General features: G+C 46.4%; 1 protein-coding gene and 1 long non-coding RNA gene across 2 annotated transcripts in view; one reads left to right on the forward strand and one right to left on the reverse strand.

Annotated features, from left to right (window-relative positions):
• LOC309354443 overlaps nucleotides 1-5652 on the forward strand; it is a 609149-nt gene extending 603497 nt beyond the window's left edge. Inside the window, exon 3 of the long non-coding RNA XR_014162304.1 lies at nucleotides 4988-5652. This is a non-coding gene — a long non-coding RNA (uncharacterized lncRNA). The remainder of the gene's footprint in view (nucleotides 1-4987) is intronic.
• The window catches only part of ITGB3 (integrin subunit beta 3), a 59313-nt gene that overhangs the window by 14956 nt on the left and 29497 nt on the right, over nucleotides 1-14860 (reverse strand). Inside the window, exons 4-10 of the mRNA XM_081883966.1 lie at nucleotides 14228-14480; nucleotides 12883-13054; nucleotides 10663-10824; nucleotides 8975-9070; nucleotides 8361-8450; nucleotides 5662-5796; nucleotides 3881-4310 (exon numbers count right to left, since the gene is read on the reverse strand). Coding sequence (XP_081740092.1) covers nucleotides 3881-4310; nucleotides 5662-5796; nucleotides 8361-8450; nucleotides 8975-9070; nucleotides 10663-10824; nucleotides 12883-13054; nucleotides 14228-14480 — 1338 coding nt within the window. The remainder of the gene's footprint in view (nucleotides 1-3880; nucleotides 4311-5661; nucleotides 5797-8360; nucleotides 8451-8974; nucleotides 9071-10662; nucleotides 10825-12882; nucleotides 13055-14227; nucleotides 14481-14860) is intronic.

Below are 14860 nucleotides of genomic sequence, written 5' to 3' on the forward strand. Positions count from 1 at the left end.
AGTCCAAACTTAAAAATGGAAAGCGTAACGCTGGTGGTCAACAAAAGAGGTTTAAAGACTGTCTCAAGGCAAATCTAAAAAAATGTAGTATAAACACCGACAACTGGGAAACACTGGCCTGTGAGCGCTCCAACTGGAGAACAGCCTTTAAGTTGTCATGGGGTTTGAAGACACTCAAACTCAGGACAAAAGGGAGAAATGTGCTAAGAGGAAGGCATGTTTGGCAAATCCAAACATTGATCAACTCCTGCCCGGGAACCAAGTCCCCACTGTGGAAGGACGTGTGGATCCAGAATTGGCCTCCACAGTCACTTATTTAAACCGTGTTTATGGAAGACAATCTTACTCGGCTACGAGTGATCGCCAAAGAAGGGATTGAGGGAATTCAATTCAGTTCACATTTAGAAATGAGCTTGGGCCAAGCCACGCTTTTTGAAAACCATACATGAACTGAAACACAGCCAGTCTTCCAAATTCTCTCAGTTTTACAACCGATAACAAGCACATACTGCAACAACATGTGCGTGGCAATGCATAAATTAGCGAACGCAACCTACAAAAATGTGTTGCCTTAGGGAAAACGGCTTTGCGGAAGTGTGTGGATGAGGCAAAACTGCATACGAAAAGTGTGTATCAGAGGAGAAATTCACACTAAAATGCTGATGAATTTTCATGGGTACTTTTCATTTCAATCGCAGACCTAACCTGGAAATGTGGGGAGAAGTTAAGATAGGAAAAATGATAAACCGAGGGGAAACCAACACTGACAGATTCACTCATCTCCAAGTGAGATTCAAGGCTTTTGTGGCTTCCCACCTCTTGTTTCCTCTCAGCCTTTTAGGGATGGGCAGGAGACGGCCTGGCTACATTATCTCCCAATTCAGTGGTGGATTCAGGGCCAAACCATGCTTTATGTGAGCGTCTTGTTTCTACTACGATATCCTCTGAGTGGAGTATCAAAGGTCAGTATTCTCCTAAAAGAATCACAGCGGCTTACGCAATGAATGGCATGCCCGCTTTATCAATGGGCTGTAAACATCTCAAACGGCCTCATTGCACAATGTTTGTTGTATTTCACAACACACACAGAGAATCTCATATGGAACGGAATGCTGCTGCTGCTCTGTGCAAGGAGCAAGGATGAATCTCCCAGCTCATACAACCACAACAGTTGCCCCTTTCCCCACCAGTCCTTATCACATTGAGTCACCCACGGAGCCACCCTGAATCCTGTAACTAAAAAGAAAGGCACACCCATGCAGCCCTTTCCTCCTTCAGGGAAGCAGATATAATCAAAGTCTGGATCAAGAAGTCATAAATTACAAGCACAGACCAGGAAGCACTGCTGAACTGGCACCCTCCCTTCCAACATCAAGCTTTCCACTTGCACAGAAATCTTATTTGAGGAGGTAAACAAATTCAGTTCCTGCCTGAATAAGTTTTGTGTAACCCACGAGCTTGCTATGGTGTGAACACCAAATGCTCGAATATTACTTTTTGAATCCTACCTCCTATGGCAGAATACAAAAGGTTCTGTATGTGTGTGTTTCTGTTGCCTATGTATATATAATTATAGTAATTACTTATATCCCGCCTTTTTCTCTGATGGGAACACCCAAGGTGGCTTACAGATAAAAATGGAAACAGCTAACAACATAGGAAAAATAAGAATAAAAAACAATTAAACGTTAACAGAATTAAAACTACTATGTATAGCTAAGACAAAGTCCTCAAAGGTCATTATGATCTATCTTTCAGTATCTATCTATCAGTATGATCTATCTTTCAGGCAGGAGCTTCCAGGTCCCCCTTTCAGAAGTGAGACCAAAAGTGCACTTATTTCTTAATCCCTTCCAAGATCCAAACCCCATGTTTTCCCCTTTCCCCCCCTCCCGTATCCCAAATAACTCTCTTGGACAGGGTAATCTGCTTAACATAGATCAGCAAGAAACTGATTTCTGGCAGACCTCACAGAGTAAGTAAGTGAGTACTTTTCCCACATCAAAGTTCAGCTACAATTAAATCTTTGCCATTTGGGGCCTCGTTCTAAAGGAAAGGAGCCAAGGACTAGCAGATACACCACTTAGGAAGGGAAGTGCTATTCCTCAGGAACACCTTTATTTCTGTCCAGCGCTGGCTGGTTCTATGCATTGATTATTGTTAGAAAGACTTCAGTTGGCACTGTGTTTGAGATGTGTGCCCAAAGCTACAAACCTCTTTTAAAAAAGCATCGACTGTTGGATGCAAGTTAATAAAAATCGATAATTAATTATTCTCTGAAGGAAAAGGAACCAGGGCACATGCCCAGTGGCATAGCGTGGTTTGCCGGTACCCGAGGTGGAGCAAGTGTGGTTCCCTCCACACCCGATGGACTGGGGAGCTGGGGTGGGGGCACACGCCCACATGGAGGGTGAACGGGGCCCACCTCCAACAGGCCCCTCACCTGCTGACTCCATCCACCTGACCACTAGACCAACCTGCCTCTGCCTGTTGTGGGGGCGTCTGATTGTGCCCCCTCAAAAATGTGTTAAATAAGTTGGAGTTCTTGTTATTAAATATACCAAGAAAAAAGCACACCAAGAACTCAGGCCAATGTGAGTTTCAATAGTGGGAGTGGTCCCTACTCACAAGTCAATAGTAACAAAAACTAATCCATTCAAAAGTATGTATTCTGACAAGAATTGCAAACTCAAGTAGAGATTACAAACTCAAACTCATAAAGATACGTATAACACAATACTTCGTTACAAAGATTTTCTCTTTTTCACTCGACAATAATGTTGATCCTTATAATTTCTCAGCTTGGAGTTGGAGACTCAGTTTCAACCATAGAGCAGAACTCAGAAGTCAGTTATAGATTAGAAGCCAGGACAGGGTCCTGTTTCAATGTATTCACCTTCATCAGCTAATTTTTAAAAGGTTGTGTAAGTTTGAAGACTTTTGGATAAATATATCCTGTTATTTTCTACGTTTCTCAGGGATAACAACTTGTGGGTAGATCAACGTGTATCTTGAGCTTTGATCAACATTATTCTCGAGTGAAAAAGAGAAAATCTTTGGAATGGATTATTGTGTTACACATATCTTTATGAGTTTGAGTTTATAATTTCTACTTGAGTTTGTAATTCTTCACAGAATACATACTTTTGAATGGATTAGTTTTTGTTACTACAGTGGTGCCTCGGGTTAAGTACTTAATTCGTTCTGGAGGTCTGTTCTTAACCTGAAACTGTTCTTAACCTAAAGCACCACTTTAGCTAATGGGGCCTCCTGTTGCTGCCGTGCCTCCAGAGCACTATTTCTGTTCTCATCCTGAAGCAAAGTTCTTAACCTGAGGTACTACTTCTGGGTTAGCAGAGTCTGTATCCTGAAGCTTATGTAACCTGAAGCGTATGTAACCCGAGATACCACTGTATTGACTATTGACTTGTGAGTAGGTACCACTCCCTCAAAAATGTGTGCCTGGGGCCATGGCCTCCCTGTCCCGCCCCTGCCCCCCCCCCAATGCTACGCCTCTGCACATGCCTTTAAAAAGGTACTGCTCTTTCTGCAACATAATCTTGGATCGATTCAAAAGTGGAACACTGCAATTGGGCGCAGAGCTTCCTCTGCAAAATCAGAGGAGGAAACCGAACCTTTCCGGCTAGACACAAAACGTTTGAGAGCGAGCCGGCAGTGTTTTGAGCGCGCCATCCATTCCTACGGTGTGCCAACAGCCCCCCACCCAAGCAGCCAGATGTTTGGGGCTACAACGTCCGTGAGTCTGCTTGATCAGAGAAGGGGACGAACGGAACGCAGCATGAGCCCTTTCGTTTCAAATTGCACCAAGTTCTCGAGAGCCCAAGTTCTCCAAGCCCCCTACAGACATTTCCCCACTTACCAGAGCACAGCTCACCCTTGAACCGGACGCAGGAGAAGTCATCGCATTCACAGTACTTGCCGGAGATCTTGCCGAAGTCACTGCTGTAGCAGACGCACTGGCCACAGATGCATTCTCCCCGCTGGTTGCAAGCAGGCTGCCCCTGGCGGGGGCTGCAGTTATCCTGCTGCGAGGGGCTGTATTCTTCCTCAGAGCACTCACACTGGGTGCCCAGGCGGCCCGGGTGGCAGCGGCACATGCCGCATTCAAAGGTGCCGTTGCCGTTGCTGCAGAGATCGCTGTCCGGCTTGGCAAACTTTTGGCAACGGCAGTCGCAGTCGAAGTTCACCTGCACCGTCAGGCTGTCCTCAAAGCCCACCGGCTTGATGGTGAAAGTCTTCTGCGGTTCCGCGGGGCAGCCACGCACCTTTGCCTCAATGCTGAAGCTCACCTGGGAAGAGCAAGACACCCGGAACTGCCCTCACATCCTTCCTCAAGGAAACACCTTTTTTAAAAAACAACCATTCGGATTCTGCGCTTTTAATAACCCATCTCTCACAGCTTGGAAGTGGAATAGCCCGATTCGTACCAAAGCTGCCCATTCGCAATGTTGCAATGAGTTGCGATGACATTCTCTTGCTCAGTAACTGGGCAGAATCTCAGTCCATTTATTGGGGGGGGGGAGGGAGACCACACCTCTCCACTTAACGCAGCTCTTAGAAATCACAGTATAGGGCAAACACCCTCGTGCTTGGAGCAGTTTCCAAGGACTGCGTGACATGGGGAGACACAGTCACCTTTTCAGGAAATTCACAGGAATTTCTGTTCAACTGCTTCCGTTAATAAGCATTCCGTTAAGTGCCGTTTCATGAAACTGATTAAAATTCTCTCCGTTTACTGAATAAAGAGTATCATTATACAGGGGGAGCTGTTTTTTTGTTTGTTTTTTTTTTTGCATCCAATAGGAAATTCCATATATAGCCTCTTCTTCTTTTTGCAGCAGTGGCAAACCATGGTGATTCACCGTAGTGGATAGAAAGTGACTGAGGACAGGTCTGTTTTTAGTTTTAGGGAAGGGAGTATAGTAAATCAGATCATTTTAGCAGGGGAAAGGGGTTAAAAAAAAAGGTATAGGACCCCTGGACGGTTAAGTCCAGTCAAAGGCGACTATGGGGTTGCAGTGCTCATCTCACTTTCAGGCCAAGGGAGCGGGCATTTGTCCACAGACAGCTTTCTGGGTCATGTGGCCAGCATGACTAAACCGCTTCTGGTGCAACGGGACACCGTGACAGAAACCCAGAGTGCATGGAAACACCGTTTACCTTCCTGCTACAGCGGTACCTTTTAATCTACTTACACTGACGTGCTTTCAAACTGCTAGGTTGGCAGGAGCTGGGACACAGCAACGGGAGCTCACCCTTGGCGGGGATTCAGACCACCAACCTTCTGGTTGGCAAGCCCAAGAGGCTCAGTGGTTTAGACCACAGCGCCACCCGTGTCCCAAGGGAAAGGGGTGCTTGATGCTACTGAATACAAATCTGCAGACACATGGTCCCTTACTTTTTAACTTTTGAGGCCCTCTGCCTCCCAAATTTTAACCCACAAAAAAACCCACCCTCTACACAAAAGGTTTATGTTGAAGGCAGAAAGATTACTTGCACATTCTGCTGACACTTTCCTCTTGGCCTCTGCTTCTTTGCTGTGAACCTTCTTAAGACTGCTGGTGGAGGTTTGGATTCCCTTTGAACGAGGGACATGGAGAAGTGGTCTTCCTACCCCAGCGCCTTGCAGTTCTTACTCACCGTGTCTCCAATCTTAAGGCCAACGCAGGACTTAACTCCAGGAATGACTTCGTTGTTCAGGCAGGTGGCATTGAATGAGAGGGACAATTCATCTGGCAGATTGCGAACTTCTAGTTCAATCTTGGAACGAATTTTCTGAAAGAGGAACAGGGGGAATGTCCTAGGACTCAGCTACATTAGTGTCAGGGAACTGCCATCGGAGCCAGAGGCGGAGGGAAGGCTCCAGAGGGATGCCGGAGAGGGTCCCAGTAGGGAGAGAGGCAGCCCATCTGCTGGGGAAGGAAATCAGTGTAACACCAGTGGAGAAGGGGGGCAGATGGGGGAATCAGAGAGGAGGCTCCAGGACTCCTCGCCGGAGACCAGCGGGGAGAGCACGGGTACTCCGCTGCCCACACCCTCCCTGTGCAGAAGACTTCCGCGCAGGGAGAGTAGGAGGAGACTTGGCGTCAAAGAACTTGGAAGAAGTTTAAGAAACGCCCACTGACGGATTCTGCCAGCGACTGAGACAGCCACGGGTGAGAGGCTGTCCAGACAGAAAGGGTTCAACCAGGTAATCTAGCCAGGAGTGGCGACAACTTACGCACGAGCAACCCCTAGAACCATTGCAATTAGTAAAAATAAACCGTTATAAATGCATTATAACACTGTGATGCCAGATGGTGCTGCAGAGCTGAAATCGGAACTCTATGAAATTTTCCATTGTGAGGTTTAAAATGTTTCTCCCCACCCAGAGCATTTTCAGAGTGCTTTTTGTAGCTGTGTAGATGCAGCCACAGCCTTAAGCTCAAGATGAACCCTCAACAAAAAAAGCAAGCACATTTCCCCATTCATTCATATTTATTCTTGTTTACGTCCAAAAACAAAGGTCTCTGAGTGGCTTAAAGGTAAAGGTAAAGGTACCCCTGCCCATACGGGCCAGTCTTGACAGACTCTAGGGTTGTGCGCTCATCTCACTCTAGAGGCCGTGAGCCGGCGCCGTCCAAAGACACTTCCGGGTTATGTGGCCAGCGTGACGAAGCTGCTCTGGCGAACTGGCACCAGAGCAGCACACGGAAACGCCGTTTACCTTCCCGCTATAAAGCGGTACCTATTTATCTACTTGCACTTAAGAGTGCTTTCGAACTGCTAGGTGGGCAGGAGCTGGGACCAAAAGATGGGAGCTCACCCCGTCGCGGGGATTCGAACCGCCGACCATGCGATCGGCAAGTCCTAGGCACTGAGGTTTTACCTACAGCGCCACCCACGTCCCCTGAGTGGCTTACAACAATGCTAAAACACAGTGATAAGCCGTAAAAACTGAGCAGGCCTGGAAAACAGTATTTTGGGTTGTATGAAGTGCTAGTTTTATTCAGAATAAAGCCACTGAAATTTAATAAGCCTGTTAGTCCTGTCCATTAAATCGAGTGGCTCTGCCCTGAGCACGACTAACATTGGATACAGCCTGCTGAAAGCTTTGGCTCCACTGCTGATGGGAGTTTTGTTAATTAATTCACTCCTCTCAAGTCAATCCAGAGTGGTGCAGTGGATTAAGTAAAGTGTATTAGCTTGGGTCAGAAAGGCTAGGGTTCAAACAGCTTAGCCATGCAGCAATGTCACCCTGAGGAAGTCACGCTATACCTTGAAAGGTTGGGCATACAAAGAGAATGTACTGCAACATTTTGTTGCAGGCCCCAAACACCTGAAATGAGTTTAGGGCTCCAGCCAGCCTAGAGAAGGAACCCCTTTCAAACCTCAGAGAAAAACAACAAAGGACACTGACCACCCCTTGCTATGCCAGAGGGGCTTTCAGCCTGGAAAGTGAGCTGTTTTTGATATGTAGATATAAACACACACACATGCATACATATTATTCAACAGTGATCCTGTCGCTGTGTTTAGCAGGAAGTAGCAAAAAGGGGCCAGAACTGTCAAGCAGGAAGCTTCTAATTAAATACTGCTTCAGATAAGTTACGAGAAAAGAAAACATGGGAGGAAACAGTCAATGCTAGAATGCAACTATATTTTAAGGAGGTCATCCAGATGGCTCCATAAAAACAGAATAAATGAAGGATAGCATTTCCAGACCAAACTGCTGGACTGGAAGCAATATTAATGCATCACTTACACTAGGAGACACCAGTTTGCAGTAGTTCAGATTGCCCTGGTATCTACAGTTGAAGGGTGGTATACGAAACATAATACTTTTTTTATAAAAAAAACAACACCTGGGGGGTGGGGCGTGCTTGGAAGTCCACATCCGTCTTCCGCAACCCCATGATAATATCTCTCTGAGTGTGGAAAGCTAAGATGCCATATAGAAAAGCTCAGAAAGCCCAAACTAGACAGAAAACCCTTTGTGCAATTTGCAAATGGGAAGTGAATTAAAACCTGCCCTCTTGAACAGAGTAACAAGAGAGTCACAGCTGGGTTACTATTTCAGTTTTAACGCCTGCATTTCCTCCGCTTTTACAACTTTACAACTATGCGCAGCAGGCGATGAAGATCAGAAGCCTCCGGATCATGTCTCCTGGAATTTAGGGAGTCTCACTCAGCCAATGGGCTGCTAAGCGAATGCTGTGCACCTCATCCAAACACACAGGTGTTGCCTGCATCACACAACAAAGTTTGCTTAGCTGTGGGAGGTGCCCCTGGAAATCTGGCACCTGCCCATTTTGCCTGGATCAGCCTTGCTTGTGCATATCACAGGTCTACGGACTCACCTCGTAAGAATCCACAATGAGCTGCAAAACATTGCTGGAGTCGGCTGACAGGGTCCCTACAGTAGTGCCAGGGATCAGCTCACTGTAGTTCTGAAAATAAAAAAGTTGAAATATACTTGGAGTCGAGTGTGGATTTCATGCTCTTTATTCAGCTCATAGTAGCGAGGAATGAAAGTTCCCCAAAATATCTGCTTTATATACATTATTTACAAAATGGGCAGCATGTGATTGGCTAATTCCAGGATTCTCCTGTAGGCCAATCAGGTTGCGGATTCACTTCCACCTGGAGCTGGATTGGGTGGCTCCTGTGGACCAGTTATACTGCTGCATTGTTCTAGGACCAATCAGACTGCTGCATTCTGAATCCTATTGTTCTAGGACCAATCAGACTGCTGCATTTTGGATCCTATTCAACTCAGTACATAACAGAAGTGGAGGGTTTCCAGTAAATTCTGCTAATATTTAGGCCGATAAGAGCTTTTGTTTGCTCCGCCTTTGACAATCTAAAAGGTTAACACCCAAGCTGATATTTTAGCTTTTGGACAGCCTCATTCAAGCCTCACCCTCCACTCCAACGCTCTCGACGAAACTGTTGTTTCAAAGGGTCTACTTACTCGGTAGAGATCCACAATGGCCGAGGTCACGGCAAAAATCAAGTTGATGTTTTTCTGGGAGAGTTTGTCTGTCATCAAGCCGAGGGAGGGATAATCCTTGGCGGAGGAGGGGAGAGAAAGTTAGAGAACAGAAAATCCACTTGTGTCTGATGTGAGGGGAACAGGATAAACACATTTTCACCCTATTTCCCCCCTCAAAGGACTAGGATACGAAGGACAGTCCAACTTTTCATACCAAGTGGGCTGCAAGCAAGAGTACTTCAACACAGAACCGATGGGCCATACGCTGAACTAAATTTCCATATCGTAAATTAAAGTGTTTTCAAAATATTTAATGTTATTTAAGATATATAATTAAACTAATAATGTAAATAAATACACAATTAATAGATTTAATGATTAAGCAAGTTTATACACAAACAGATGCATGTTCACAACACATGACACAAAAAATAAAATTTTAAGGCTTTACGACTTTCTTTTCTTGAATGTTTCTGAGGGCCATCAGAAAAGGCATTTTGGACCACTCTGGACGAGAAGGTGTCTAACAGTGGCCAGTTAAAATAAAATATGTGACCATCATAACAAAGTTAGTGCCATCGCAAATCTTATTTATTTCCTGCCTACCTATCTATTGCCAGATCTCAGCACATCTCCCTCTCTTTCTCACATGCTGTTACATGTAGTGTAACCCAGAAATAGCAAACTTCTAATGTGGAATTGCTTTAATGATAAATATGGTTATATAATAGTTAGATAAAGGTAAAAGATGCAGTAAATTTAATCTTAAAGAGGGCACCCAAGAAGGGAGGAAAAGAGGTATAAGGATTCATAAGAACTCTGTATTTTAATATTTGAAAATGCTATGTTTTATATGTATAAAAAATTCTTTTAAAAAACCTAATTAAAAAATTATTTAAAAAGGGGAGAAAAGAAATAGAACCCAGATGATGGCTTGAACCCACACAGATATCAAAGCTCTTATACAGGTGGTCTTTTGGCCTCTGGGGTTTAACTTCACCCAAAACCTGAAAATATAAATATGGAATGCAAAATACAGCATTTTTCGTCCCATAGGACGCACCGGCCCATAGGACGCACCTTGTTTTTTTGGGGGGGGAAATAAAGGGGGAAAATTTCCCTTTATTTCCCCCCCAAAACCAGGTCGGGGAATCCAAACCAGGTCGGGGAACAGCGGAATGGCGGCGCTGCGCCTCCCTGCTGTCCCTCGAACTTGTGGGGCTGCCCAATGTCTGCCCGAAGTGCGGGGCGCTCTGCTTCAGCTCCCGCGGGCTCCCCAGGCTTGCTGATAGCTTCCTGAAGCCTGGAGAGCGAGAGCCTGCATTCGCCCCATAGGACGCACACAGATTTCCCCTTCATTTTTGGAGGGGAAAAAGTGCGTCCTATAGGGCAAAAAATACGGTATGTTCTGAACCTTAAGAGCAGCCCTCCTGGATCAGACCAAAGGCCTAACTAGTCTAACATCCTATTTCCTATGGTGGCCAACCAGATGCACTTCTCTGGCAACTGGAATTCCAAGGCACATTGTCTCTGGTCCTCAGGGGGTAATATATACTCTAATATCCTACGATTTGCCTACTATCCCCTTTTGAAACCATCTATCACACAACAGAATGACCTGTAGCGGTTGCAATCCTGGCCTTGTGGCTGCAACCGCCCAGCCTTACCAATGTGGTGGAAGCGTCATATAAATTGTTGCTTCCCATGTGGCACTGTCCGTCGTTGGGCATCACAATCCCTGCCAGTCTCCCATCTAAAGCAATGTGCGTCTTGGCGTCTGTGGTAAAGACCAGCAAATGGGAGGCATCCGGTCTCCAGCCAATCTTGTCCTGAAGCAAAATAAAAATGGCGCTGCAGTCTCCATCGTGACAGACACAAACACAAACAAGCCCTACAAAGGAATATACTCTTCTACATCAGTGGTTCCCAATTATTAAGAACTGCGGTTCCCGTGTATTTCAACAGTCAAGCCACAGACCCCCTGCTTTTGAACATTTAGTGGTGTATGGAAGTGAGAGCTGGACCATAAAGAAGGCTGATCTCCAAAGAATTGATGCTTTTGAATTATGGTGCTGGAGGAGACTCTTGAGAGTCCCATGGACTGCAAGAAGATCAAACCTCTCCATTCTGAAGGAAATCAGCCCTGAGTGCTCCCTGGAAGGACAGATCCTGAAGCTGAGGCTCCAATACTTTGGTCACCTCATGAGAAGAGAAGACTCCCTGGAAAAGACCCTGATGTTGGGAAAGATGGAGGCCACAAGGAGAAGGGGATGACAGAGGACGAGATGGTTGGACAGTGTTCTTGAAGCTACCAGCGTGAGTTTGACCAAACTGCGGTAGGCAGTGGAAGACAGGAGTGCCTGGCGTGCTCTGGTCCATGGGGTCACGAAGAGTCAGACACGACTAAACGACTAAACAACAACATGGACCCCTAAGGTCCACAGACCACCAACTGGGAACCACTGATCTACATCAATTAGCCTAAGCCAGGGATGTCCAACAGGTTGATCTCGGGGGTGCCCCAGGTCAATTGTGGATGGCATTACAGTGGTACCTTGGGTTAAGAACTTAATTCGTTCTGGAGGTCTGTTCTTAATATGAAACTGTTCTTAACCTGAAGCACCACTTTAGCTAATGGGGCCTCCTGCTGCTGCCACCGCTGTGCAATTTCTGTTCTCATCCTGAAGCAAAGTTCTTAACCCGAGGTACTATTTCTGGGTTAACGGAGTCTGTAACCTGAAGCGTATGTGACCTGAAGCGTCTGTAACCCGAGATACCACTGTATAGCAATCGGCATTGCGTTCCTTAGCGATTAAAAAAAAGAGGTAGATCACAGTCAGTCTTTTTATACTTTGAGTAGATCGCAGGCTTTGGGGAGTTGACTTGCCTGGCCTAGGCGATCGCTTTAAAGCCCAGATGGAGAACCTGCAACCCTTGGCCCAACTGCCATCCAACCCACATCCTAATTTCAAAAGCCGGAAGAGGAAGGAAAGGGGTCAGAGAAGAAAGAGAAGGAGGTCGTCCTTTCATCCTGGCCCTGCCTTGCACTGGCAGATTACCACTGAAGGAATGTTGCAAGGGCTCCGACCCCTGCTTTAGGGCTTTAACTTCACAGGCAGGGTGCCGAATAATTGTGGGAGAGGGGGGGTAAATACAGGGCAAGCTCAATACATATTGGGTTCCTGTCTGAGTTGGGAGATCCAGCTAACACTCTAACAAACATCAGGCATATGCAATCCACTAAGAAGTTGTTCTCTATATCCTCCTCCTTGATAGGTCCGGAGGGTGGGAACATGAGAACGGGGCCTTCTCTGCAGTGGCTCCCTGTCTGTGGAACACTCTCCCCAGAGAAACTCGCCTGGTGCTTTCATTATACACCTTTAGGCGCCAGGCAAAAAAAGTTCCTTTTTAGCCAGGCCTTTGGTTGATCTGTTTTACTTCCTATACCCTTTTAAAATGTGGCTCTTTCCTTGGGGGTGGGGGCTGTTACTGGGTTGTTGCTTTTATTCTGATTATATATGTCGTTATCTTTTCTCTGAACTGCCCTGACACCTCCGGGTATAGTGCAGTACAGTGGTACCTCAGGTTAAATACTTAATTCGTTCCGGAGGTCCGTACTTAACCTGAAACTGTTCTTAACCTGAAGCAGCACTTTAGCTAATGGGGCGTCCTGCTGCTGCCACGCTGCCGGAGCACAATTTCTGTTCTCATCCTGAAGCAAAGTTCTTAACCCGAGGTAATATTTCTGGGTTAGCGGAGTCTGTAACCTGAAGCATATGTAACCTGAGGTACCACTGTATATAAACTGAAGAAGAATTAGGAGGAGGAGGAGGAGGAGGAGGAGGAGAAATCCTTTTGACCCACGGCAAGGGGTGGGGTGCTCTTACATCACAGACAACCGCTTGGATGATGGCATCGAACCCGCCTTCCGGTGCATCCCGGTTCCTCGACACGCTCTGCTTCTTCACCTCCTCATTGAAACGCTTTACCTCATCTGTGAGCGCCAGGACATGCTTGTATCCGAACATTGGCAGGCAGCGGTTATCTGGGGGCTTCAAGCTGGAGGAAGGCAGCAAAAAAGGAAGTCACTTTGGGCAGACAACCAGGGCCCTGGAGGCCTGATTAAAACTAGCATAGCCATTGATGCCAAGGCGGGGGGGGGGGGGCTCTCTTATTATGCATTTCAGTCACTTTTTCTTGAGCTGAGACACATACAAAAGGCTTCCTAACCCAGATCCCAACAGTGTGCATGTAATAAAATAATAGTAATAGTAACAGTAATAGTAATAGTAATAATAATAATAATAAATACTAAATTCCTTCTGTAATTTTCATGACTGTCCCTTCCTCCCCTTTGCTAGGCACAGGGGGCTGGTGGGGGCTCAGAATGCCCTTGCCCCATAGAACACACAGGACGCCCCCCAGGAGCTACAGGGAAATGATTTGCATTTTAAAATATACATCAGGAGGCTTGGTTTGGTCAGAATCAAGTATACACTTTCACAGTTAACGCTAAATTATTATTATTATTAGCCCATCCATGTGGCTGGGTTTCCCCAGCCACTCTGGGAAGCCCCCAGCAGAATATTAAAAACACGATAAAACACCACACACTAAAAACTTCCCTAAGCAGGGCTGCCTTCAGATGTCTTCTAAAAGTCAGATAGTTGTTTATTTCCTTGACATCTGATGGGAGGGCGTTCCACAGGAGGGGCGCCACTACTGAGAAGGCCTTCTGCCTGGATCCCTGTAACCTCACTTCTCGCAGTGAGGGAACCACCAGAAGGTCGTCGGAGCTGGACCTCAGTGTCTGGGCTGAATGGTGGAAACGCTCCTTCAGGTATTTAGCCTTAGCAACAGTTAACGTTGGGGCTGGCGTATCTCTTAACTGCAGTAAAGGCAAGGGAGGGACTGATTTGCTGTGGGATCACAGAAATCATAGAATTGTAGAGCTGAAGGGACATCTAGCCCAAATGAAGGAATCTTTTGCCCAAGGCGGTGCTCAAAACCACAACCCTGAGATTAAGAGTCTCATGGCTCTACTGACTAAGCTACAGATGGGAGCACACATTCCCACAGCTCACCTGATTTTCAAGACGAGGTTAAGAGAGGACCTTCATTAGGTCGACCATGCCTCAAATTCAAGGTGGAACGGGAATACTGCACAAAACTGGCAACACTTCCAAATTCTAGATTATGAACATTTATCAGAGGGTTGCTTAGAGAACTTACTCATAGCATGGGTTTTTGATGGCTTCTGGAGGGGAAATGTACATGTAAGGAGGCATGGGTTTGTCCACAAAAGCTCCAAAGCCAATCCTCAGGTTGCTGGTCACTTTGCGCATTTCTATGGCTAGCCTGGTACCCAGGTTCTGTATGTTGCGGAGGTCATCCTTCATGGAATTGGACAAGTCCATCAGGTAGTAGATGTCCACAGGGTAGTCCTCCACCTGTCGCACTTGCACCGTGAATGTTTGGGAGTCATCTGAAATGTCAAAATGTGGAGAAAGTGTGAGGAGGCGTCATTTCCCCCCGGAAGACTCCGGCTCACCATTCTTCCTTCCACATAAAAAAAAGGTAAAGGGACCCCTGACCATTAGGTCCAGTCGTGACCGACTCTGGGGTTGTGGCGCTCATCTCGCTTTATTGGCCGAGGGAGCCGGTGAACAGCTTCCAGGTCATGTGGCCAGCATGACTAAGCGGCTTCTTGTGAACCAGAGTAGCGCACAGAAACGCTGTTTACCTTCCCGCCGGAGTGGTACCTATTTATCTACTTGCACTTTGACGTGCTTTCAGACTGCTAGGTTGGCAGGAGCAGGGACCGAGCAATGGGAGCTCACCCCGTTGCGGGGATTCGAACCACCG

This window comes from Podarcis melisellensis (genome assembly GCF_964234715.1).
Source record: "Podarcis melisellensis genome assembly, chromosome: 13".
Lineage (NCBI taxonomy): Eukaryota > Metazoa > Chordata > Lepidosauria > Squamata > Lacertidae > Podarcis > Podarcis melisellensis.